Source organism: Falco rusticolus, chromosome 7 (genome assembly GCF_015220075.1).
Source record: "Falco rusticolus isolate bFalRus1 chromosome 7, bFalRus1.pri, whole genome shotgun sequence".
NCBI lineage: Eukaryota > Metazoa > Chordata > Aves > Falconiformes > Falconidae > Falco > Falco rusticolus.
This window is the reverse complement of record NC_051193.1, coordinates 30,451,601-30,474,701: the sequence shown is the minus strand read 5'-3', so window position 1 is coordinate 30,474,701 and position 23,101 is coordinate 30,451,601. Positions and strand designations below refer to the sequence as shown.

The following is a 23,101-nucleotide window of genomic DNA, read 5'->3' as shown; positions in this document are numbered from 1 at the left end:
GGGGGGGCTGGCACCCGCCTCAGCCTCCAGAGGGAAGTGCTGGGAGAGCCGTGCAGCTGGCACAGGCCGAAGATGGTGGTTTGGGCAACGAAAACATCAGCTCTCCTAACTGTAATCTTGCCTTCCCTCAGTTCATAGTCTATTTGACTTGCTTTGTAATGTCTGGGCTGTTAAAAACCAGTGCAGCCTTTTGGGTTTTAATTCAAATGGGGAAGAAGGAGGGGATGACCGCCCTTCCGCAGCTCCAGGCTGGCTCCCCAGGGTGGTAGTGCTGCACTTTGGCCTGTTTTTGGGAAGCCAACCCCAACACTTGCAGTGAAAACTAATGTGGAAAGGGAGAGAAAAAGGAGTTTGTGTTCACGCCTGCTCCCAGGAGCCGCTGCGATGGCTGCTGGTGGCACACCTCCTGCTGTTGCCTCAGACCTGTGTACAGACATGCAGCAGGGACACATGGCTTTGGTGGTAGTACAGCTTGGGAATGGGGTGGTTTTTTGGGAGGGAGCATGGGCTTGGGGAGTCATGGGATCCACAGGCTGTGACCGGGGCCTGGGAGCTGGTCTGGTCTGCTTCTGCTGCTCACGCTCTGCTTCACCTTTTGGGGCAACGAGACTTCTTTTTGTCTCTGCTACCCACAAGGCATGGAGAAGCCCCCTCTCTTGATCTCTACTCTGGTACAAGAAACAGTTTAAATATTCTGATTTTTCAAATATGGGCTTAACCAACTTCCCGTCTCCCTTCATGACTGCTGATAGTTTATCACTGTGTACCACCCTGAAGGGCTGGATCTCTGTGTGACCGGGTCATGCTTTGAGTCCCATTTAACTGTTTTTTACTGGGGCAATGGGGTCCAAGCACTTCCTTCTTCCTCCCTTCTATTTTAAGACCTGTGTGGCCCTTTTTGACTGGATTAATTGTCTGTATACCTCAGGGAGGGCCCAGCACTGAAAAGGATGCTTTTAGAGGATATATTACCCGATGATGGCCTATTAATTCTCCTCAGCCCTTCAATTAGCGAAGACATGCTTTTATGTGGCTTCACCGACAGATTAGCGTTTATTGCCTAACCACAGCCTCCATCGTGGTCTCATCGTCCAACACCATGCCTGGCTTTTCCCAAATTTCAAGATAGATCTCGTACTGATGGTAGCCTTGGGTCTTTCAAGGAACATTTAGGAATGAATGGAGTTATTCTAGATGTATTGCTCTGTAGAATGATGTGTTCACACTGCTGTTTGCATTTGCTGAGCTTTTGAGAAAACCTTCATTAATTGCTGTTTGCTGCATCCAATGTGGAAATATGCTTGATGTTTGTAGAGGTCCTTGCAGTATCATCTCTGCAAGCAAGGAAATATCAACTCTAAAATAAGAGTTGAGAAAAACTAGTATTAAATAGTAACTTAATATCTGGAAGAACAGACCTTAGGTTTGAGATGGATGCTGTGTATCTTTTTGAGAAAGTTGGGGAAAAAAACCAGATACATTTTTTTTCCGTTAACCTTTGTTTTTCCCTCCAGTGCAGCGAGAGCTTACACAGAAGAAAACCTTCACTAGCTGGATAAATTCAGTATTGGCAAAGGTAAGAAGGGGATTCTTTAGAAAAGAGGTGCCTTTTGCCTTTTTAGGCACCAACTGGAAAAAGTAGCCCCTGGAGGGCATCTATTTAATAGGTGCAACAGAATTGTATTGGTGATTGTCTAAGGACATTTGTAAGAGACTGTTTCTAAGTAGATGACAGTATCTTTCTTGCTGATGTGGTAAAACGTACTTGTGCTGGATCGTGGCACACTTCTCAGGGTTTTATGAGGTTCTGTATTTATGATTAGTTTTACTATGTTTAGGTAGGTATCATTCTATTATGCAATCCAAGAACATGAATTTAATGGGATGACCTGAATGAGTGGTAACTATTAAGACAAAACACATAGTAGTGTAGGTGCTTTTTAAGCTTTCACAAAGCAGCTCATGCAGTATGTGCTGGGGCTCTGACTTGCTCAGGTAAAAAAAAAAAAATCCTGTGTTGGTCCCTCCTTGACCAGAAGCTGCTGAGCTCATGTTAGATTTGTGTTGTCCAAAAGTGGGTGAAGAGAGTGAGCGTTTAGTTATTCAGCTCTATAGTCAGATATGTACTTGGGGTACATTGATTAAGAAGTCAAAATGTGGATTAACTCTGCTCTTAACTTTCCCTTTTTCAAAGTTTTGGGGGCTTTTGCCACATACCTCCCTAAAAAGTGTAAATACTTGAAAATGAGGCCTAAAATAACCCTTATAAAACACAGAGGCAGGGCAAGGAGGAATAAGAAACAAACAATAATCAGTCAGAAGAAGCAGGATATGGCTGATTAGATGCAAAATTTATATTTCAGCTTATTGAAAAAATAAAGGATGCTAAACATTTTTTAGTAACAGTCTGAGATGTTCTGTGGTGTGTTGAATTCAAAATGACGAAAGATGGTGTGACAAGTATTAAAATTTGTTTTGCAGCATACACCTCCTTCTGTTATCTCAGACCTATATACAGACATACAGCAAGGACATTTGCTTTTGGATCTGTTGGAAGTGCTTTCAGGGCAACATCTGGTAAGACAGAGTAACAAAAATATTACCTCAGTCCTTTGTCAAATCTAGCAAAGATTTCTGGATATGCTTAATTGTAATCATATGGGTGATCCTTCTGGAGTCATAGAGCTATTTGCAAGTTACTTATTCTTACACTGCTGATACTGAAACATGCTGAAATGAGTTGATTCAAAGTAATTTGTGCATTTTTGAAGGACTTCCCTTGTCAAAATATAAAATAAAATTGATTTTTTACAACTGCAGATGTAACCTGTTCTTTTTGCTTCACAGCCACGGGAAAAAGGATTTAATACCTTTCAGTGTAGAAGTAACATAGAAAATGCTTTGACATTTTTAAAGAGCAGATCAGTGAGTATTAACTTCAGAATTCACAACTAAAGCCAGTTTAGCTGGTGGAACATTTTCTTTGTTAACAATGATCCTTTTTTTTTTTTTTTCCCCTAGCTCAAGCTCATAAATATTCATGTTGCTGACATTATTGAAGGAAAACCTTCCATTGTGCTTGGCCTGATTTGGACAATTATATTTCATTTTCATGTAAGTATTTCAGCAATGTAAGAGAGTTTTAGTAGAGGAGGAAAGCACAAAAACGTGTTGATTTACGTGGTTGCCAGATGAGATGAATTAGTACAAAGAGGAAGATTATTTACTTATGGCTCAGGGAAGAGACACAGCAGTGCGTCTTCCCTGTGTCTCTGAGCTGCTTCACCAATGCGATGATGCATTACAGCCTGCTGAACAGTATCTAGCTGCAAATGGTAGGAAGGAAAGATATTGAGATTTTTTTCTAAAGTAACCGGTTAAAAAATAGGCTAAACTTTGCCTGTCTGTCGAAGGCCTGTAATGATTAAGCTCCAAACAGAGCAAACAGTGCAAAATGGCTCATATCCATCTCCCTCAGAGGCAGCTCCCCTCTTCAGTGTTGGCTGTGCTGACAATGTGTAATTCTTGCTATCTTTTTTTTTTAGTACCAGGTGCCTGAAATAACATGAAAGCTGTCATAGCAATGTTTCTTATACGAGTTACTGAGCATGCATCTTCTGTGGCGTGAGGTCTTGGGAAGGTTTGAAAGCACAGGGCCTTGCTTTAATCATGTTGTAGGACTGTAGGGGATGATGGAGCCAAATTGTCTCTGACCAAAAGCCCAGCAGTGAATTAACATAGGTGCACTGGGAGTGATTTGGGCTCAGGAGAGCACTGAGAAGCAAAGTTATTTAACAGTATTGCAGCCCAGAGTTTTCTTGGTGAAGATACTTTGGTGCTAAAGATTCTTGTGCTGCACATAGCCTGTGCATTATCTTTTAACCTAAACCAAGCTTCTCTAACCAGATGTAGATCTCTGAGGTCTATCGAGTAAGTTTTCCTGCACCTCAGACAAACTCTAAGCGTGTGTAATACCTGCCAGTGTTGACAGCAGAGAACACAGCTGCCACTGGCTGCTTTCACTGGTAGGAGTAGAAAAGCACATTGAGTGAGGTCCCTTGATGCCATTGCTGGTACCCACAGTATAACATGGAAGTCTTTGGGTGAGTATTTCCTGTCAAAAAATCACCTAAAGATGGGAATTCAGCATGAAATAGTTCAGGTTGAACAGATTAAAAAAAACCTGATCTGAACGTTGGGGGCAGGGAACTTACTATTACAGCTGTGACTGAATCCTTTCTAATTCACTGTTTTTTTCTGCCATTGATGTCTTGGTAATTTTTCACTGAAGCCTGATTAACTCTCCCATCATCTTTGATAGATTGAAGAACTTGCCAGGACACTTGCTTTTACTTACAATCAGCCTTCACTTGATTGTTCAAGTGCTGTTGACTCCTCTCCAAAGGCAAGTCGATCAGCTAAAAAAAGCGCTAAAATTAAGGAACGGTGGAAGATCTCTGCTACAAAGGCTCTTTTGTTGTGGGCAAAAGAACAGTGTTCACTGTAAGTTCCACCCGAGACTCACCAATAGTATGTTACACGTTGTATTTACTGCTTTCCTCTAAATGTGGTGATAGTTTCCCCTGGTTTTTTAACATCACTTAGTGACAGCTTAGCAGAAAATCCTTTAGATTTCCGATGTTGTTACCAGTGCTTTTAGCATCAATCAGGCCATAAATGTTTTGGCATGATCCCTTTAAATATAATGACATGAAGCTAGTCCTAGTAGTAAAATACCACAACATAAATTGAGTTGTTTGGCTTTTCTCTTTTAGGGGCATCTCTGTAATAAGTCTCGTGGAATGTTTACATGACTTGTTAGTTTTAATCCTTGTGGTTGGCACAGGTTAACAAAGTTTCAATAATTATTTTTTTTTAAACTGGAAAACGTAGAATTTCTAAGATTACCATATCTCCTGCTTTTCTGTCAAAACACTGCATGATCCCCAAGAAGGACCCTAGTCCTAGAGGTCTTAGTCCCCAGTTCTGACAAGGTGTTTCCTCATGCTTGATGTACACACAGCTCTGTTGATTTCAGTAGGAGTATTCATAGCACACAACCTAGAGCAGATACGGATATTTCTTGGGAAGGACAGGTTTTCCAATTTCTTCAAGGGCTACTAGTTAACTCCAGGACATTTCAAATGTGTGTTACAATAATGTCAGCCCTTTCTCTCCAGCGCTTTGGCTGCTTTATGTTCTAATAACATCCTACTAATATTCCATGTTGTTAGTGGGAAATAAAGGCCTTCATCAGCGCATCAGACACTTTCTGCTGGGAGAATGGTTTTGGGCATTGAAGTTTCCCTTTTAGCTGTGTTTTATCAGGACAAGATTGATTGGCATGCAAAAAACAGCTCTTTGTCCGTTTAATTTTCCTCTTTTCCTTGTCTTTGTTTTTCAGCAATATTGCTCTCTGTTTTGTAATGTCCCTTCTGAGCAGTGGTTACATTGAATGATTTTGTTATCAGTGAATGCTATAGTTTTTGGTAAAAGAACAAATCTTGTAAGTCCTGGCCCATTGTTTTGTAACTAAATTTGATCACCTGAAACCCCACATCTTTTCCATGTCATAACATACTCATATGGGCTGTTTCTGGGAACTTGTCCCAGAATTCACTATGGCTTGCAGAGCTGGGCACCTCACAGCACTGTCCAGGCACTGCTTAATAGAAGATGTTTTAAAGACACTAAGGTAAATCAGAGAAACTGAAATACTTTTCTTGCAGTAATAGATCACTTTTGAGGTCTGGATTTTGTAAAATGCCAGAGGTGATTCCAGTATTTGGTGCCCTTACAAATACCTACATGTTCTTCAGTACTTTGATTGGTGTTCTACCGTCCCATGGAATGCACAGATACTGAGCACAAAGGTGATGTTCAGCAAGAATATTGGATCAGAAAGGCTTTATCTTCAGAATGCAACATAAGATAAAAACATTGAATCATTTTGCAAAGACAGTATAAAAATGTATAACTTCGTGTGATCGGTAGTACTGGCTGTATTGCTGTCTGACCCAGCTTCTGCAGAAGTTCAGTGCCAAGGTTCTATATAACTCCTTGGATTCGGTTCATACTGCATTTTACTAATTTATATTCTGTTTCTGAATTTTTACTTAGGACATCTGAGGAAATAGGCTATAACATTTTGTTTCTAATAATTTTTGGGATAGGTATGGCTCTATTAATGTGACTGATTTCAAGTCAAGCTGGCGAAGTGGACTGCCTTTTTTAGCCATCATCCAAACCTTACGACCAGGTCTAGTTGATTTGGAGAAGGCAGAAGCTAGAAGCAATAAAGAGAACCTGAAAGAAGCTTTCAGAATAGCAGAACTGGAGCTGAATATTCCACGGCTTCTTGAACCCGAAGGTAAATGATCTGCTTTTTTTTAGTCTTTGTTATCAGGGGTGCAATTAATATAATCCTGTATGTGTTGACTTGTAATACAGGAACAAGTAAGACTGTGCTTAATTTTGAAATGGAACATTGATTTTTACTGTAATGCTCGAACCTGAGGTTCTTTATTTTATAACACTGACTGTACTTAAGATTTGTAGGATTTTTGAATTGGCAGCAAATGCAGGAACAATATGCAGAAGAAAGGATATGAAACTCTCCCGTTCATGCGAGAAACTTTTTCATTAGTTAATCATGTTATATTAAAATATTCCCAAGGAAAAAAGAAATGTTCATTACATATTAATTTCTGTCAACGGTATGTTAACTGAGCTCTTGCAAAATAAACATGTTTATGGTAATGTGTTTTAATAACTGCAGTATAGGGTGTAATTATGTGATCAGGCCTAGAAGGCTGCATAACTATGTAAATGGTGCATTGGCTCTTGTAGATGTTGACATTATGGATCCGGATGAAAAATCAATCATGACTTATGTGGCTCAGTTTTTGCAATACTCCAGGAATTTGTGTGAGTCTGAAGAAGACACGCAGGTATGTCTTGGAATCATAGAATTGTTCAGGTTGGAAAAGACATGGCATGTGGTTTATCACTGAGGTATTTTCAAATGAATGTGCATCATGGATGCCAAGAATATTAGTACTTTCTTTGCCCAGTTTATAACCAGACTCACTAGCAATTAGATTGTAGAACCTCTGATTCGGCTACTGATAGGGCTGAATTGGCTTGAACTTTCTGATGTTCCTGTGTGGTAGTCAAGACTCAGTGTGATGAGACTTTCTGATGATACAGGTGGAATTGCTGTGGAGGTTGTCTTGGTTTTACATTTAACTATTACAGAGGACATTTTCAAGCCTGATTGTCTCATGAGTGCTCTGAAGTGTGTATGTAAATACTGGGGTAGAGGCAGACAGATTTGCAAATATGCAGAACAACCAGCTTTAAATTTAATAACTCACATGTAGAGTGGACAAAAGTTGTCACTCTCATCACACTGGCTGGAAAACCAAGTTTTCTATTCCTTGTATTCTCCTATGATAGTTTATGTATTAATTTTATTTGTGTATCTCCATACTGATAATGTTCTTTCAGTAGGACTGCAGTCAGGCTCCTCTCTTAAGATGCCTTCATATAGCCAGGTGCCAGGTTTAAAACTTTGGCCTTGCTCTTATAATAGTGCCTGACGCAAAATTCAGTAGACTTCCCAGGAATTATTATTTGTTTTCAGTAGCTTTGAACGGGGTTTATCATATGCTCAATGTGTGTTGTTTTATAGCACAATGTAAATTAAAAACAAGGCTTGCAAAATGGAAAAATGAAATTTTCTGCTCTAATTACCAGGAAAAAGTAGGAGAGGCCACGAGATGGTTAGCTGCACAGGAGAAGAAGTTAGCACAGTTGCTGATTGACACAGAGAATGAAACACACTACCAGAAATACAAAGTAAGTTACGTTTCATATTTAACTGCTTCTGTGAAAAGAAGCTATGTTTCTGGGAATATTTGTAATATTTTTCATCTTCGTTGCCTAAACTGAAGTGTTAAATACACTTTTAAACAAGAGTTGGAAACCTGACAATGAATTTGGTAAATGCTCTCATATGATTGAGAGAAGGGTAGGGTAAAATTCTTCCTGTTAAGAAAAAGATCTATGCTGCTTGGTTTCTGAGCAGAGCAAGGGTTTTTTTTGAGAGAATAAAGTAATGTCTTTCAATTAATTGACACAGTTGAAGACTTGGACAAGATTAAAGCACATAGGCCCTTTACAGGGTTACCTTTGTCATTTCTGTGATAATAACAGTAGGTTTTGCTAGCCGAATGTTGTAGAGGAGTAGTTGAAATGTTGGTTGTAGATTGTGCTGAAGTAGAATTTCCTTTGGTTTATGTTGTAGCCCGAGTTTGTAACAAAATGGCCTGTGGGGAATATGAGGGGAATAATTTTCCCTTTCCTTTGGTCGGAGGGGAGAACCATGTCCTGACTGCACTAACGTTATATTAAATACAGATCTTGCTAGTGAATGGCACCTATAATTTCAAACTGAAATACTGCCTGGAGAGAAATAGGCCTCTTTCCTGCTATCTTACCTTTCCATGCATCACACCCTTTGAAGTTAATGGAAGTCATACCAGTGTGTTCAAAGGCAGTACTTGGCTCCATGAGCTTCCATCTGAAGTCTTCTACAAATTACTCTTCCTTTTTATCCTTAGGAAATGATGTCCTTTATGGAAGCATTTAACCAAGAAAAAAAACCCTTCCTGCCTGTGTTGTCACCTAAAAGAAATGAAGCTGAGCTGAGTGAAGGCCACCAGCAGATGAGGGAAGAGTGGGACAAACTGATCTCTCAGGTCAGAGGCGTTTCTAGCTCACCTCATTACCAGCCTGAGTATGGTGGGTGAAGGCGGCTAAGTCTACCCCAGGAACTCGCCCAGGGAAAAGCAGAGGGGTGATGTTTGTTTGGATTGATAGAAGAGGTATTGACCCTGAACCTGAAGTCCAGACAAACTGAGGGATGTACAGTGCCCAAGAAGAGGCAGAAGGTGACTATGTGTTGTTACCGTTCTGCCTCCTGAGCCTCAGGACTGTGAGACATCTTCAAAAAACAGCCCACGTCTTCTAATCAAAGTTTTTGGCCTATTTATGCTTAAAAGGTTCTTTTGGGATGTAATTATGGTTCAGATAATGATGCAACTGGGCAAAGTCTGTTAATATATTCTTTCTCATAGCAGAGATGGTGATATAGTGAGATCTAGTTGGTCAGTGCTTTGCAATGACGTTGGCTGTGTTGCCTCCCTCTGCCGCAAGCGGGGATGTATTTGGCCTTGCTGGCAATCACTCTTTATGGAAGAGATGTTTCCATTAACCCCATGATGGAAAGCTGTCCAGAGCATCCCTGTTTCCCCTCTATTTTGCAACTGGTTTTCTATATGTTTCCCCGTTGCTGAGCCTCAACATTGTCACCAGCCAAGGATAGTAACTGCCAAATTCTCTGCAGTGTTACAGAGATTGCAGGCTGGGGAGCAAACCTGGGTCTCAGGTAAACATGGCTGATTTGCAGCTGACTTCACTGGAAGCTCCTTTTCTGAGTAGTGACAGGTGTTGGTTTTGTTTTTTCTGGGATCAGTATCTTGGGGATGGGGAAGAAAATAATAGTGAGAAATGTAATCACTTGTTTTCATTTTTAAGATGAATGAATGGAAAGCGAAGCTGGACCAGATGTTGCCCTCCCCTCTGGATAGCATTGAGGCTTGGCTTCAGGAGGTAGAACATCTGCTGGCAGAAGAATTGCCTGATTTGCAGGACCCGTTTAAAGCAATGTTTGTCTTCAGAGAAATAATTGTAGTATTTAAGGTATGCTGATTACAAAGAAACATTCTGCTTCAGTCTGACCTAGCAAAGCATTTGTTATGGAATTGCTATTTGACATTTTGGGAAGTGGTGTGGATATGCTTATCTTCTGAAGATGAAAAGCTCTTGTGAACATACCTTTGCACAATGATGAGTTTAATTAAATAACTGCATGGTTCTATAAGGAAGGTTTCTGACTTCATTGGGGTGAGATTAAATTTGAATACTATCTGAATGAGTGAATTATGGTCTCTTTTATGTGGTTCCTGCAACTTGTTTGTTTGTTAAGTAATAACACAAGGTAATTGCATGCTTATCTTTAGATCTAGTCTTACTGCATACCTATTCAGAAAAGCACTTGGGCTCAGGGTTACATTCCAGTGAGTTCACAAAGTTTGTGTATTTAGAGTTAAGTATTTGCCGAATCGCTGTGTAATTCCGTTCAATGCAATGAAAGGTATTTTGATACCTCGGTACCTGCGAGTTTTCTGTTCTGATCTTGAAATCTCTATGTAGATAATTGTTTAAACATTCTCGTGAGTGTGAAAACTTTGAAAAGAGTAGCTGTGGTGATGCCTGGTTGATCATCATAATGCTGTACTTTTTTAATGAACAAGGGGAAGTTGGATGTTTTTGTGACATGTCCTTAAAGTGAATTTGAAAAAATGGGAAACAGAGGTTCTTGTGAATGGCTTAATAACACCAGTTTTTGTACTGTTGCTAGTCAGTTCCTGTTACAAGATGGCTTTTTAACTGATGACAGCTTTGCCAGACTTAAGCAATTTGATCTGTGATTTTTGTTGTTTAGCTGAAGTAGCTAAAGCATTTCTAAGAATGAGACAGAGAGAGAGATGTCATTGCTTTAGGAGTTTCTTTTTTCCCATTGAACATGTAGATAAAATCATGAAGTTCCTGAAGAAGGAGAAACCCAAGATACTTAATTTCTGTCAAATCCACTTTTCCTGATGGGAAGACATTCTGCTGAGAATTCTGCTCCCCCCCTGCGCACGCACACACACACACACACACACCCGCCTTCCTTTAGTCAGTCCTTTTAGTATATCTCATATGGGGATCTTGTTGACAAGGTGGTGCCTTATAATGGAAAATTTACTTTCTTTTAAAGTCTAGGAAATTACCCACCAATGTCCATAACTGTCTGACTGGAATAGTTGTAAGGTTACAAAAGCAAGTTGTTGTGGCTTAACCCCCGCTGGTAACTAAGCACCATGCAGCCACTCACTGCTCCCTCTCACCCAGAGGGATGGGGAGGAGAATTGGAAAGGAATGTAAAACTCAAGGATGGAGATAAAAACAATTTAATAAGTAAAGCAAAAACCACACACACAAGCGAAGCGAAGCAAAGCAAAGAATTCATTCACCACTTCCCATCAGCAGGCAGGTGTTCAGCCATCTCCAGGACAGCAGGGCTCCATCAGACCTCACAGTTACTTGGGAAGACAAATGCCATAATGGCAAACGTCCCCCCCTCCTCCTACTTCCTTCAGCTTATATATACTCAGCATGATGTCATATGGTATGGAATATCCTCTTTGCTAGTAGGAGTTAGCTGTCCTGGTTGTGTCCCCTCCCAACTTCTTGTGCCCCCCCAGCCCTCTGGCTGGCAGGGACCAAGAAACTGGAAAGTCTTTGACTTGGTATAAACATTAGCAAGCAACAACCAAAACCATCAGTGTGCTGTCAACATTGTTCTCACACCAAATCCAAAACATAGCACTGGACCAGCTACTAAGAAGAAAATTAACTATCTCAGCTGAAACCAGGACACAAAGTGTTTAAAATCTGTGCAGTATTGGGGGTTGTGGGCTGCCCCAGGATTTTGCCATTTCCATTACCATGTTTTGTGGCAGGCTTTATTACACAGAAATGAACTTTTAGCATATTTCTTTATATGCCATTTATGAATATGCTTATATTCTGTGCAATGCATTTTACATTTTATTTTTCATAGGGAATTTGGTGCTAAGACACATGGCTGTAAAATAGTTTTCAATCATGTGATACTGGTCATCAGAGAGTTAATGTGATATGCTATCAGTATGGTGTTAGATGTAAATTTGTTGAGCAGTCAAATGACATATTAAATAAGTGTGACATAATAGGTTTATGCATCTGGTTTTGCTGTCAACTCTGTGCTAACACATAGCACAGAACAACTTAATGTACTGAAGCTGTTACAATGACACTTTTTTTTTTTTGTCCTAAAGGTGACAGTGAAAGTGCAGAAAAAACTGAGAGCATGGGTAGTGTAGATTCATGTTCCTTATATTTAACTAGATGCACAGTGGTAAGAGAAATCAGATAGTACTGCACTGAACATACACTTTAGAAGGTGATGAGATCAATAGTTCCATTACACTTTGATGAGTAAAGACACTGGAAGATTGTCTTGTGCTGACTAGTTCTTAATAGCTCTCACCCAAATGGCTCGTGACTTGCAGATTCCCAGATGAAATACTTAGAATAAAAATGACTGGTTTACTATGTCTTCTTCTCCCCAGGGCTTGATGAATTGTTTTGATTCTCACTTGGACACCCTTCAGTCATTTAAGAATGAAGATGAGAAGAGTATGCCGCTAGTCTTGCCTGAAAAGTTAGAGGAAATGAAAAGAAGGTTGTGATACTCAAATTCCCTCTACTTTGACTACATTGTATTCTAGCTCTGCTATTGACTTGCTCAGCTGTTCTGAAACAAAGCATATAATTTATTTATGCCTTGCAGAAAAAGAGCATTTTACACCTAAGCACAGAGTCACTTATTGGTCCAATGAATGTCTAATTACATAGTGTACAGAGTGGAGCTCATTAACAGAACATTTTCAGATGCCCTTTGCTAGTGTGGATAGGAAACACCCACTAGGGGTAGGAAACATGACTATTTTGAATGTACAGATTTCTCTGGAGGTGGGGATTCTCTCATTTTTGAAAATAATTTCCGCCTTCTAACATCACTGAGATCTACAGGTTGTGCAACCCCATATGTCGGTTGGTGGATATTTTCTAAAATCACCAGCGAATCTGTGTCGGTAACCTGAGACGCTATGACATATAGATGGCAGATGCCCCTTCTCTGGGTGTTTAAGGTTTTTTATAAATTGAGCAGTCAGTATTGACTCAAAATTGTTGCTACTTAAAAATATGAACTGTTATCTTAAAATTTTACTCCTGTCCTAACAAAATAATGTTTACATATATGTAATTCTGAGTTTTTATGCTAGAAACCTTATAGATTAATGTCTTCTACATCCAATGATTTTGAATCAACTTTTGAAACATTTCACCGTTTGCAGATTCAGCAATATTAGTTTCACAAGGTCCAGCACCTTTCTTGAATACCACTATGGACTGTGCTCAGCCATTGCCAATGAGGTGATGTTAAAGCTGAATATTTCAGACATGAAATATGGGTCAAAAGAGTCCGTGGAATCACTGCTGGAAAATTGGAATGTAAGTTTAAAATATATGTATCACACCCAGACAATAATTCTTCTTTCCCACCTCTCTTTGAGCTTCAAGCTTGTGTCTGTCCTTATCTGAAGATCCTGTGATAGTTGGCAGAAGCGTGGTAGACTTGTGAGATTTGGCATTTAATCAAAGGACAGGTAGACTTCCATGGAAGCTTTCTTTCCCCTCCATGTCTTCCCATTTTGCTCTGAATGAGGGTTCTTTCTTCAGTTTGGAGAAGTAGAGAAAGCTGTGATTGTAATCTTCTCTCTGCCCTTTTTTATTCTTTATTGTGAAGATTTCTTTCTTTCTAGACTATTTATAGAGCCAGCAGTAGCACCCCTTCCCTAGCACAAATCCATACCAACCTCTCTGGGGCAGTTCAGTAGTAGCTATCTTCAAAAACAAACATTGCTCACAGTGCTGGGTAATACTGCCTTTTGCTGTTGTCTCTTCCTTTTCCCAGCTTCCTTACCCCCTTGTCCTTCAGGGTGAATATGACGAATTGTCTTATTTTGTTACGTTTTGTGCTTAGCTCAGCTTCTGGACTCAAGTTACTAAAATAATGCCACATGTAGGCTTATAGTAGGGGATGGATTACCCTAGCCCAAATACTGACAAAGAATACTGCATCAAGGATAGTGGCAGAGAGATGAAAATGCTGATGCCATCAGTTTTGCCCTGTCTCCAGTTAATGGGACTCCTTGTGAATTCCGTCTTAGTGGATTTTCTAAAGAGTTTCTCTGAAGCTTTTCAGCCTGGCCAATCCCTAGCTAAATGAGTGGGAATTTCACCAGCCTCGGAACTATGGAAGGAGGCAACAGGAGGTTCTGTAAAATACCAGTTTTCCTGAACAGTATTAACCTTACCCTGTGGTGAGATGGGAGTACAGAGTTAATCTGCACTGAGTTTCTTGGTTCAGTTGGTTTCCTAAATACTTATTATCATGTTATTTCTGCAGTTGTGGTTCGCGATCTTTCTCAAGCTGATAGAATATAGAGCTTTCCCCAGGAGTTTAAGGCTTGTTGCTGGCTCTTCTGGTCCCATGCTGTGCAGTCCTGGCTGAGTGGTGGCGTGGTGGCCTAGGTTTGTCATGGCCACAGGAGGGGTTGTTTTGTAGCCCACTGGATAATACATTTGTAGGAGTGGGGAGCTCTGGGGTGAGATGCAGCTCAGACAGAGGGACTGAGGATCAACCCTCATTCCCTGGGTGAATGTTCAAAGCACGAGTCTCCTTTTCTGCTCTCATTTCTTCCTCCCTCAGCCTTTCCATCCTCAGTTTGGATCCTACTTGATCTGTGGCAGGAACTAGGCATGTCGGTATTTCTGTGCATGCAGAGAAACCCACCTTTCACTTTCATCACTTTTTTGACTTATGTGACTAAATTCTGCCTGTCTTGTTCTAGATACCATTTTTCAATATTGTCCTAGGGCTGTGAATTTTTGAAATAGGTAGTCCTGACTCATGCAGGGCTGTGACTTAGGCAATGGCATTCAGGTATTTATGTTCCCATTTAAGTTACTCTCTGCACGAGCAGAAAAAAGAGCAAGTCTGTTTCAGACTAAAGGGTGCAGATGAGTTGCTGGATGGGATGCAGGTTATAGGCTCATACTTAGAGAAATGTATCCCAGGCTACATTTCCTACCTAGTTTTATGTAGGTTAGTGTTACCCATGCCAATTACTTTTCACTTTGGGCAGAATTTCATTGAAGAAAAGAGACTTGAAACGCAACTAGAAACTGCTACTCACATCTGTGAAGATTTGAAAAACAAAAACATAAGCAGTCCTGATTTCGGTAAGTTTGTGCACATAAACTGATATGAAGACCTCTATTTTGAACCGATGTGCCATCATCAGTTTTAACTCCCTCTTACGTTTTGTATAAAATACTGCTTCTTTGTAATTAGCATCTGTTCCCATCCAAACGTATAACGATATTCCCTATTTGATGTCCTAGCTGGAGATCCTCAAGAAATTAGCAAACTTTTTAAGACAGTGCGGTCAAAGATTTCTGTGTGCAGAGACTATATTTCCAATGTAAATACCACCCTACATAAAGTCCTGTCTTCCTGGAGTAATTATACAGAAAACATCCGCTTACTAAAGATGTGGCTGGATGAAAACAGAGATGAGCATCTGAAAGAGGTATGTGGCTGGATTTCTCTTTGTAATGACAGACAGATACCTGGAAGCCTTCTAGAAAGAAAGCATTATACGTGGCTGTTGTTGTTGCTTTTCTGTTCTTCATTTTGGAAATAGACTTTCGGCAGGGTTCTGTTTAAACAATTTCAGTGTCTCTGTCTAGATCCCTGCTGAGAATCTGGCAAAGTGGAATTTGGTTCATGGTTCCTTAAATGAAGCTGGAAATTATCTTATCAAAGTTAGCAAAGAGCAAGTTGGATCAAATATTGCCAAAGAGCTGAAGAAACTGAACAGGAGATGGGCAAAGTTCATCAAGAGGACACACTTTGTAAGTTACTAGTGTCATATGACTCTTTTGCCATGCAGCCTTCAAAGAGGTGTTTTCTAGACTTAGCTTGCTAATAAGAGATGAATGAATCTTTCAGTCAACTCAGTATTGCTAGTTTTAAAACAGGAGGAACAGAGAATGCACAGAGGCATCCCATTTTTAAGTCTTTTAAACTCAGTTAAATGCTCTTTATAACACAATGGAAAGTGTTCAATTGTTTAAATGGAAATTTTAAAACCACTTATAAAAGGTAGTCTTGTTGCAGAATGAAGCTCTTTATTCAAGTTCAGAGACAGAAATAATCAATTTGTTAAGAGCTTGTGAGCCTTTGCTAAATTTTATAATCTGTGTCTCAGCTAGTAGAAAGTAATTATTGCTGCACAGATGATATTTCCAGGGTTGTGCGACTTCACACCATCTCACTTGACAGGTTTTTAGGCTGCTGTAAATTCCTATACAACCTGCTTAATGTTATGTATATTACATTTCCTAGAATGCTTTCACAAGAATGACATTTTCACTCTGCCTGGGAGTATTAGAGCTCTTAATTTTCAAAGTTGAGCCTTTCATTCACATTCATTAAAGGTATTGCTGTGACAATAGACGGTGGCAAAATATGACAACATTTTTGTAGCAGATGAGCTTGGTGAGAATGCAAGAAGATCAAAGGAAACCTGTTCCCCAGGGTGAAGGAAATCGAGAGTTTCCTAGAAAAACCTTTAGTAAGAGATGCTTTTAGGAAATACATTCAGAAAGCAGGGATAAAGAGGCCTCTTGCACCCTTACAAGGGCTTAAGGACTTCAGGAGTTATTTTTCTGGCATTGCTTTGGACATTATGGCTATAATATATATTATATCTATTTTTGTATATAAAAAGGCAAGGTTAAATGCTTGAGCTGTAGCCTGTGACTGCCAGTATTGTTAAACTGTTAGCACCCTCCCTGGTCTTGATTTGACCAACCCCAGCTGTTGTTCTCCTGGACAGTTCCTTGGCATAGACTGGGGGATGCTGCAGCCCAGGAGTTACTCTTGATAGTAGTGTGGCTATGGCTGCTTGTTTATAGGGGAGGGGGCAGACCATATTGGCACAGGTTATGCTGTCCCACCTGCTCTCAGGGTTGAAGAACCGAGCCTCACGTGGTTTATTTACCAATGTGTTTGGCATTTATCTCTTCTTCAACCCCTGTTGGGTGCTAAAGCTGGAAAGTAACTCAAGTGGTGACTGTGCTCTGCAGGAGGGTAGTGGAGAGCCCTGTGAACCGATGAGGGGAATGAATATCTTACCCTGCTCTTTGTTTATAGGTTGGTGGTGAAGAGAGCACAGGTGCTGCTGAAAAGACCAGGGAGCTTCCAGGGAGCCTGGAGAAAACTGACGAGCTCCTTGGAGGGGTGGACGGCTGGGCAGCAGAGGCTGGGTGTCTGCTGAGTGAGATCAGTCATGAGGGGCTTGTGGAACCTGAGCTGAAGGAACGTTTGCAGGTGAAAATGGAAATAATACTGCTTGAAATACTTGCTCATCAGATTCTCATCTTTCAGCATGGATTTGTGGCTGGGGTAATATAAGCCGTCATCAATGAAGCAGAAATGAATGTGGATTTTGTGCTGTAACACTGGTAAAAGCCAAGGCATTACATATACATATTAGTGTTTTGGTGTTATTTCCCAGGATCACTCCCAGATGAGCTATAAATGACTCTTCCAACATCAGCATTTCCAGGTGCTGAGCAGGTGCTGAGGAAGTGCTGTTCGTGCCACTGATCAACAGCTTGCTCTTAAGTGATATTAATTCCTCCTGTCTAGCACAGCTTTCCTAGCACAGTAAAACTTTGCAAGGTGTAGAGTTGAGAATTTCCCCTGGTCATACAGTGTTTTCTATCATCTGCCCTCCAGCGCAGGGAGAAAGTTTAGGACAACTTGGCTGTATTCAAGGCTTACCTGTCAAAAACTAGAATGCTTGAAGTATTTTCAGTGGCATGCTGGGCAATTTGGGTATCTCAGCTTCTAGGCAGCTGCTCTACACATCTGCAGTGAGCACCGATATATTTCTTATTACTTCCAGTAGTCTATTATTTCCCATGTCTCTCTGCAAGGGATTACTGTTTCCCCCACCAGCAGGTGGCAGGTGGAAAAATTAGCAGTTTCAGCAGAAATTCTGGTTTATTTTCTTCACCTGCCAGTGAAGGTGAGACTGAACGAAGATGCCAAGCTTTGCATTGGAGAAGTTGAAGCACTGTCTTATGTTGCCTTTTGCTATTTCTGCAACAGGGCCAGTATAATCTAATGATAGGAAGGTGACCACCAAAAGGAGCTTCCTCCAAGTATGAAAATTAGACAGAGATCTTTTTTAGTACATTAAATCCACCTACAATAACTGTGAGCCAGAATAAATGTTATTTTACTTTTGGTTTGTGCCTTCTTGCTCTGTGTTTAGTTGACAGAATTAGGAGTATGAGACTATGAAAAGAATGCATTAATCTTTTTGTAGTTGTGGGCATATGTTTAAAAAAGAAGCCTTATTTTGCAGTGTGACACTAGTTTTTTAAAACCAATGAAGTAACGAAAGATACCCTGAAATACAGCCTCCAAAAAGGCGACTCGTACTGTATCTCCATGTCTGTGAGCAGAAGAGATGCATCGCTTATTACCTGTGGTACAATAGGCTGAGATCCAGAATAAAGCACTGATTATCATTAGAAGAATGCTAACTGACAACACCAAACAGGAAAACGTATTGAATATTCATAGATCAAAACAGCTCTAATAATGACAATTCATTATAAATATTCAAATATCACACACAACTTTTGCATGCAAAATACCCAGCTGCTTCCTGTCTTTTAGTACTTCAGCAAGAAAGTCTGAGCCTTGGTATATACTTACTTTTGGATGACTTTGTGATCAGATGATGCATATCCAAATGTGTAGTTTGTACATTCATTTGGAAAGCTGTTAGGATGGGAGACCCTGTTTAAAAAATAAGTCTAATTGGCTCTAAGGCAAAGACATGGGAGGTGTTACATTGACAGAAAGACTGTTTCAGCCAACAGAATCCCCTGTGGATGGCAGCAAATTTCTTTCTCTCTACACAGAGCTTTTGCAGTGCAGTACACTGACCATAATTGTAATATAGAATTTTTCCTTGAGTAACTGCTGATAACCCATTATCAGGGCTGGCTTTTTCATTCAGTTCCTTTAAGTAAAACAACATAAACACTGTAGAGACTTCTAATACTTTTCATTCAACCAGAGCCTGGCTGCAAGGGGAACTTCATGTCGAGAACAAGTTGTGGCAGCAGAAGAGGTCCTGCAATCCCTGACGCAAAACGTTTCAAGTCCGGTGTTCCAAGAGCATTCTCACGTCCCTGGATTACAGGCACGAATTAAAGAAGCCAGAGGCAAAATAGAGGTACTCCTTTTTTATTGTTACTGTACTTTATACACACAGACATCTCTAATTTTAGCATTATGTGATTAGGAAGACTCCTTGTCAGTCAGGTAAAATGGAAAAGGTTTTATACTATTGGAATCAGTCTCCCAGACTCTTTCTGGGGCAAAAACTAGAAGATTTCAAAGATCAGTATCTCAACTCGAAAAACTTGAATGATGTTATGAACCAATAGCTTTATGTAGTTACTGACACTCAGGCATGTTTTGAAAAGAGTCTCTTTCTTCAAAGGCTGTCATGGGTGATATTAACAATATCTTGTCCAAATCTGAGAAGAGACCCTCAGAGAAGGAGGCTTTGCTCAATTTTGAAGAAACCCAGAAAGAACTTGAGGCTTCTATTTCAAAGGCTGTGCAACTTGTCAGTCAAAAGTTAAGTCCTGAAGAATGTGTTTCCAGATACGAGGTGAGTTTGTTTTCTGAGCCAGATGAATTTGAGTATTAGTGCTATTTAGTCTCTAAGGGTCTAAGGTACCACAGTGAGAAAAATATCAGATTTTTTTTTTTTGGTAGTTATTAATGCTTTTTTCAACTGTTTAATTTAGCACTTTTTGCATATATAAACTTGGCAGACAGCTTGAATGAGGAAATGTAAATCTGTGTGGCAGTTTATTCAGTGCCCTCTCTTAACTTAAATTACTCCATCATCCCATCAGAACTCATCATGTTCTGAACTACAGCCATGGGTTTTTGCCCGATTAATAAGTATGATTCCCATCGAGAATCCCATTCTGAATTCTTGGACAGGTTTTTCAAATGTGATTATAAATACTGAATCTCCTCTTTTTCCCAGTGACTAACTGGTAAAGTGTTTGATCTCAAAATCTGAATCTCTTAAAAGAGTCCTTAGTGAGGTATCAGAAATGGAGGTGCACAGAATCTGTGTTGCCTCGCCTTGCACAGCAAGGCCTGGGTGGCCGTGTGCCAGACGTGGCACAGAGCCTCACCCCAGGCCATCCATCTCCCAGGGTCCCATCACACTGAGGCAGACCTCCACCCGCTCTCTGACAGGCATGGGTCGTGGCCAGGTATATTCCCTAGAAATGAGGCAGAGTTCAGGGACCTTAATCATTCTTCTTTGGTACCAAATTCACCCCTAAAAGAGGAGTTACAAGAACATCTCCTTTTCTCCAAAAAGCATACAGTGGTACTGTCTGCAACCTTTTGCAGATATGCAGGGGTGGAGAATTCCCTCATACTCACCCATGCAAGGGCCACCACAGCCCATACATGCAATGTGTACATGCTTTATGCATGGCTTTTGTATGCTACTGGTGTAATTTTATTAGATAAATAAACTACATTCAGTTCTGGTCATTTTCCATTGTGATGTTTTTCTTGCAGGAGGCTTTTAATGCTCTGGACAATAAAGTTCTTGACAAATTTTTGAAAGCAGCAGAACAACTGAAAAATATTTCACCTGATCATGAAAAACTGGTAGTGGAAGAAAAGAGTAAGGATGTTCGTAGAAGATGGGAGGTGAGATAATATAGGAAGGAGAATCCACTGTCTGTTCTCATTAAGCTCTGCATCTTTGAAAATGATTTTTTTGGTCACTGTATGTTCTGAGGTTTTTATTTACTTTGTAATACTGTCTCACCATCTCACAGGGACAATGTGTTTTGAATTTTGCAGGAAGTTCATCATGAAATTATATCCTATGTCCAGCTTATAGTAGAAAGGGAAAAAAAGAAATTTAATGCAACTTTTAAAAAAATCAATAAGCAATTAGGCAAAGAGAAGAAACTCCTAAGTATGGATAAAACCAAAGGGCTCATCAAGGAACATGAGGTACCTAACACATTCCTTATCTGGTCACTTACCTGTCTTTGTGAATGCTTTGTCTGTCCCTCTCGCTCGGTTTTAGGTACATTATTGCAGTCTGTGTTTGTGGAACAAGACCCTTGTGCTCTATGCTATGTAAATACAGAATAAAGAGGCTACCTAATTTATTTCTTTACCTTTTTTTGACTGCATATATTAGCCTCTTTGCAGACTTCTAGGATTACTTCCTTGTTACATGGATGGTATCTTTTTTTCCTTTTTTTTTTTTTTTTTTAAAAGACATTGAAGCATTTAAACAGATTTAGCTGTGCAAAATGTAAAACTAAGAAATTGTTAAGTGTTGTAATTATTAAGTATGACTCCCTTGATTTGTTACAGTTGCATAGGTGGTGTTAGGTGTCTTCAGGTGAGAGTATCTTCTCACAGTGCAATAGCTGCACTTTACCTCTGTGCTTGTGCTGTATATAAATTAACTACAGGGTTAGACATAAGACATTCATGATTCATTTGCCAGGGTGAGTCATGGTGAATTTTACATATTCCATAAGCAGCGAGTTTTACACTTCATTACTTCTAGTGTTTTCCTTCCTCTTCCTCTTTGAGATGCATTGGTGTGGCCAGTTTACCACTTCAAAGATTAAGAAATTGCTCTCCTGATGAAATTTTGGTCTTTGCTGAATTCAGTGGAGTTTTAGTCTTTGCTTCTTATGGGTTCACATTCAGCAAATATTACATATGCAAGAGTAAAGAGAAATAAACATTCTCAGGTGCATTCCTTCTGTTCATATTTTTGTTAGATTTTTAGTATATCTTGATTTTACCCTAGAAAGTATAGTTATCAATAGGGAATATTTTAAATAAATTGTCCAATTCTTCTTTTTCTGTAGTCAATGGAACATGTATATCTGATATCAGTGTGAAGAGGACTTGGGACCAAAGTAGCTAAAATTATAGAAACATAATCAAGCAAGAGTCAGTATAGTCTTGTGAATGCAGCTGAGCAACATGTTGCCAGGAATCCTGTTTCCTGTCTCTATTTGAAAAAGAATCAAGGGAAGATAAATGTTTCTCTCCTGGTTTTGACAGCTTATGCTTTAAGTGCACTCATCTGAGAAGACAATGGAAACAGAAAAAAATGTATGAGAATAATTGCATATCCTCATGACTTAACATGAGTTTATTATATTGTTTTTCTTTGTTTAGGCCTTTTTTTCACATGAAGGCAGCCAGAGAGAACTTAGCAAGTCATTAGAAAACCTTAAAATATTGGGAAGACTATCAGAAGAAATCATCCCAGGGTTACAGACACTGACTGCAGACTGTGAGCAAAAGCTAGAAAAGCTTCAACAAAGTGTGGCAGATACTTACACAGCCCTGCTGTCTCATGCTGGAAAAGGACAGTCATCTAAAAAAGAGTGGGTGACTGAGTGCTTGGTGTGTTGTAGCATTGTAGAAATCGGATACATGGATAGATTTTGTGATCGGGTAAATGTATTACCGAGTATGTTACTATGTACACTACTATAGGTAACTGTACATTTAAGCATTTATAAACTGGCAAGTACAATGTTTGATTACCCTCCATCACAGCTGCACTGTTATTAATCATTAGCTAGGATTTCTTTTTTTCCCTTTGTATTTCGTATTTTGTTCTTAAGCTGAGATTTTTTTTAAACTGCAGGAGCTCTGTTGTTTCTGAGAATGGAGAAAAGCCTGGTTCTTCTCAACAAATTGGTATCTTCTCAGTGCAGGAGGTAAGAAGTCCATACTTACTGTTAGAAAACAGTGCCCTGTGTAAGGAAGATCATTGCCAGAAGGAAAAATTGATTATTTCTGTTACTGTTCTTACTGTGGTAGGACCTCAGGCCTCTGGTCAGACATCAAAAACCCGTTGCACCTTGGGAATGTAGACCAAGTGAATACTAAGAAGTAGCGTGCAAGGGACAACTCTAAGCATCCTGAGGAGATGCGAGCCTCTGACCTTGCATTGTATTTTCCTGAAGAGTGGTTTTTAGCTGGAGTCATCATGTGTGTTCAAGTGCAAATCACCCATAGTGCCCCTGTAATTTGAACAAGTTCCAAAGAATAGAGAGAGAAAAACTAGTGAAGAGTTGGAGGCATTTGCTTTAGAAAAACGTAGGGCAAACTGGAACACATGTATCTTCTTAGAAA

General features: G+C 39.9%; 1 protein-coding gene across 4 annotated transcripts in view; it reads left to right on the top strand.

Annotated features, from left to right (window-relative positions):
• The window catches only part of SYNE2 (spectrin repeat containing nuclear envelope protein 2), a 185,718-nt gene that overhangs the window by 20,564 nt on the left and 142,053 nt on the right, over positions 1–23,101 (top strand). For all 4 annotated transcript variants that reach the window (XM_037393367.1, XM_037393368.1, XM_037393369.1 and 1 more), the window contains exons 3-24: positions 1,515–1,576; positions 2,482–2,577; positions 2,848–2,925; positions 3,022–3,114; positions 4,322–4,503; positions 6,174–6,370; positions 6,850–6,950; positions 7,759–7,860; positions 8,625–8,762; positions 9,601–9,765; positions 12,285–12,397; positions 13,074–13,230; positions 14,928–15,024; positions 15,187–15,374; positions 15,535–15,699; positions 17,003–17,179; positions 18,948–19,106; positions 19,377–19,550; positions 20,489–20,623; positions 20,780–20,935; positions 22,133–22,344; positions 22,611–22,683. In XM_037393367.1, coding sequence (XP_037249264.1) covers positions 1,515–1,576; positions 2,482–2,577; positions 2,848–2,925; positions 3,022–3,114; positions 4,322–4,503; positions 6,174–6,370; positions 6,850–6,950; positions 7,759–7,860; positions 8,625–8,762; positions 9,601–9,765; positions 12,285–12,397; positions 13,074–13,230; positions 14,928–15,024; positions 15,187–15,374; positions 15,535–15,699; positions 17,003–17,179; positions 18,948–19,106; positions 19,377–19,550; positions 20,489–20,623; positions 20,780–20,935; positions 22,133–22,344; positions 22,611–22,683 — 3,020 coding nt within the window. The remainder of the gene's footprint in view (positions 1–1,514; positions 1,577–2,481; positions 2,578–2,847; positions 2,926–3,021; positions 3,115–4,321; positions 4,504–6,173; positions 6,371–6,849; positions 6,951–7,758; positions 7,861–8,624; positions 8,763–9,600; positions 9,766–12,284; positions 12,398–13,073; positions 13,231–14,927; positions 15,025–15,186; positions 15,375–15,534; positions 15,700–17,002; positions 17,180–18,947; positions 19,107–19,376; positions 19,551–20,488; positions 20,624–20,779; positions 20,936–22,132; positions 22,345–22,610; positions 22,684–23,101) is intronic.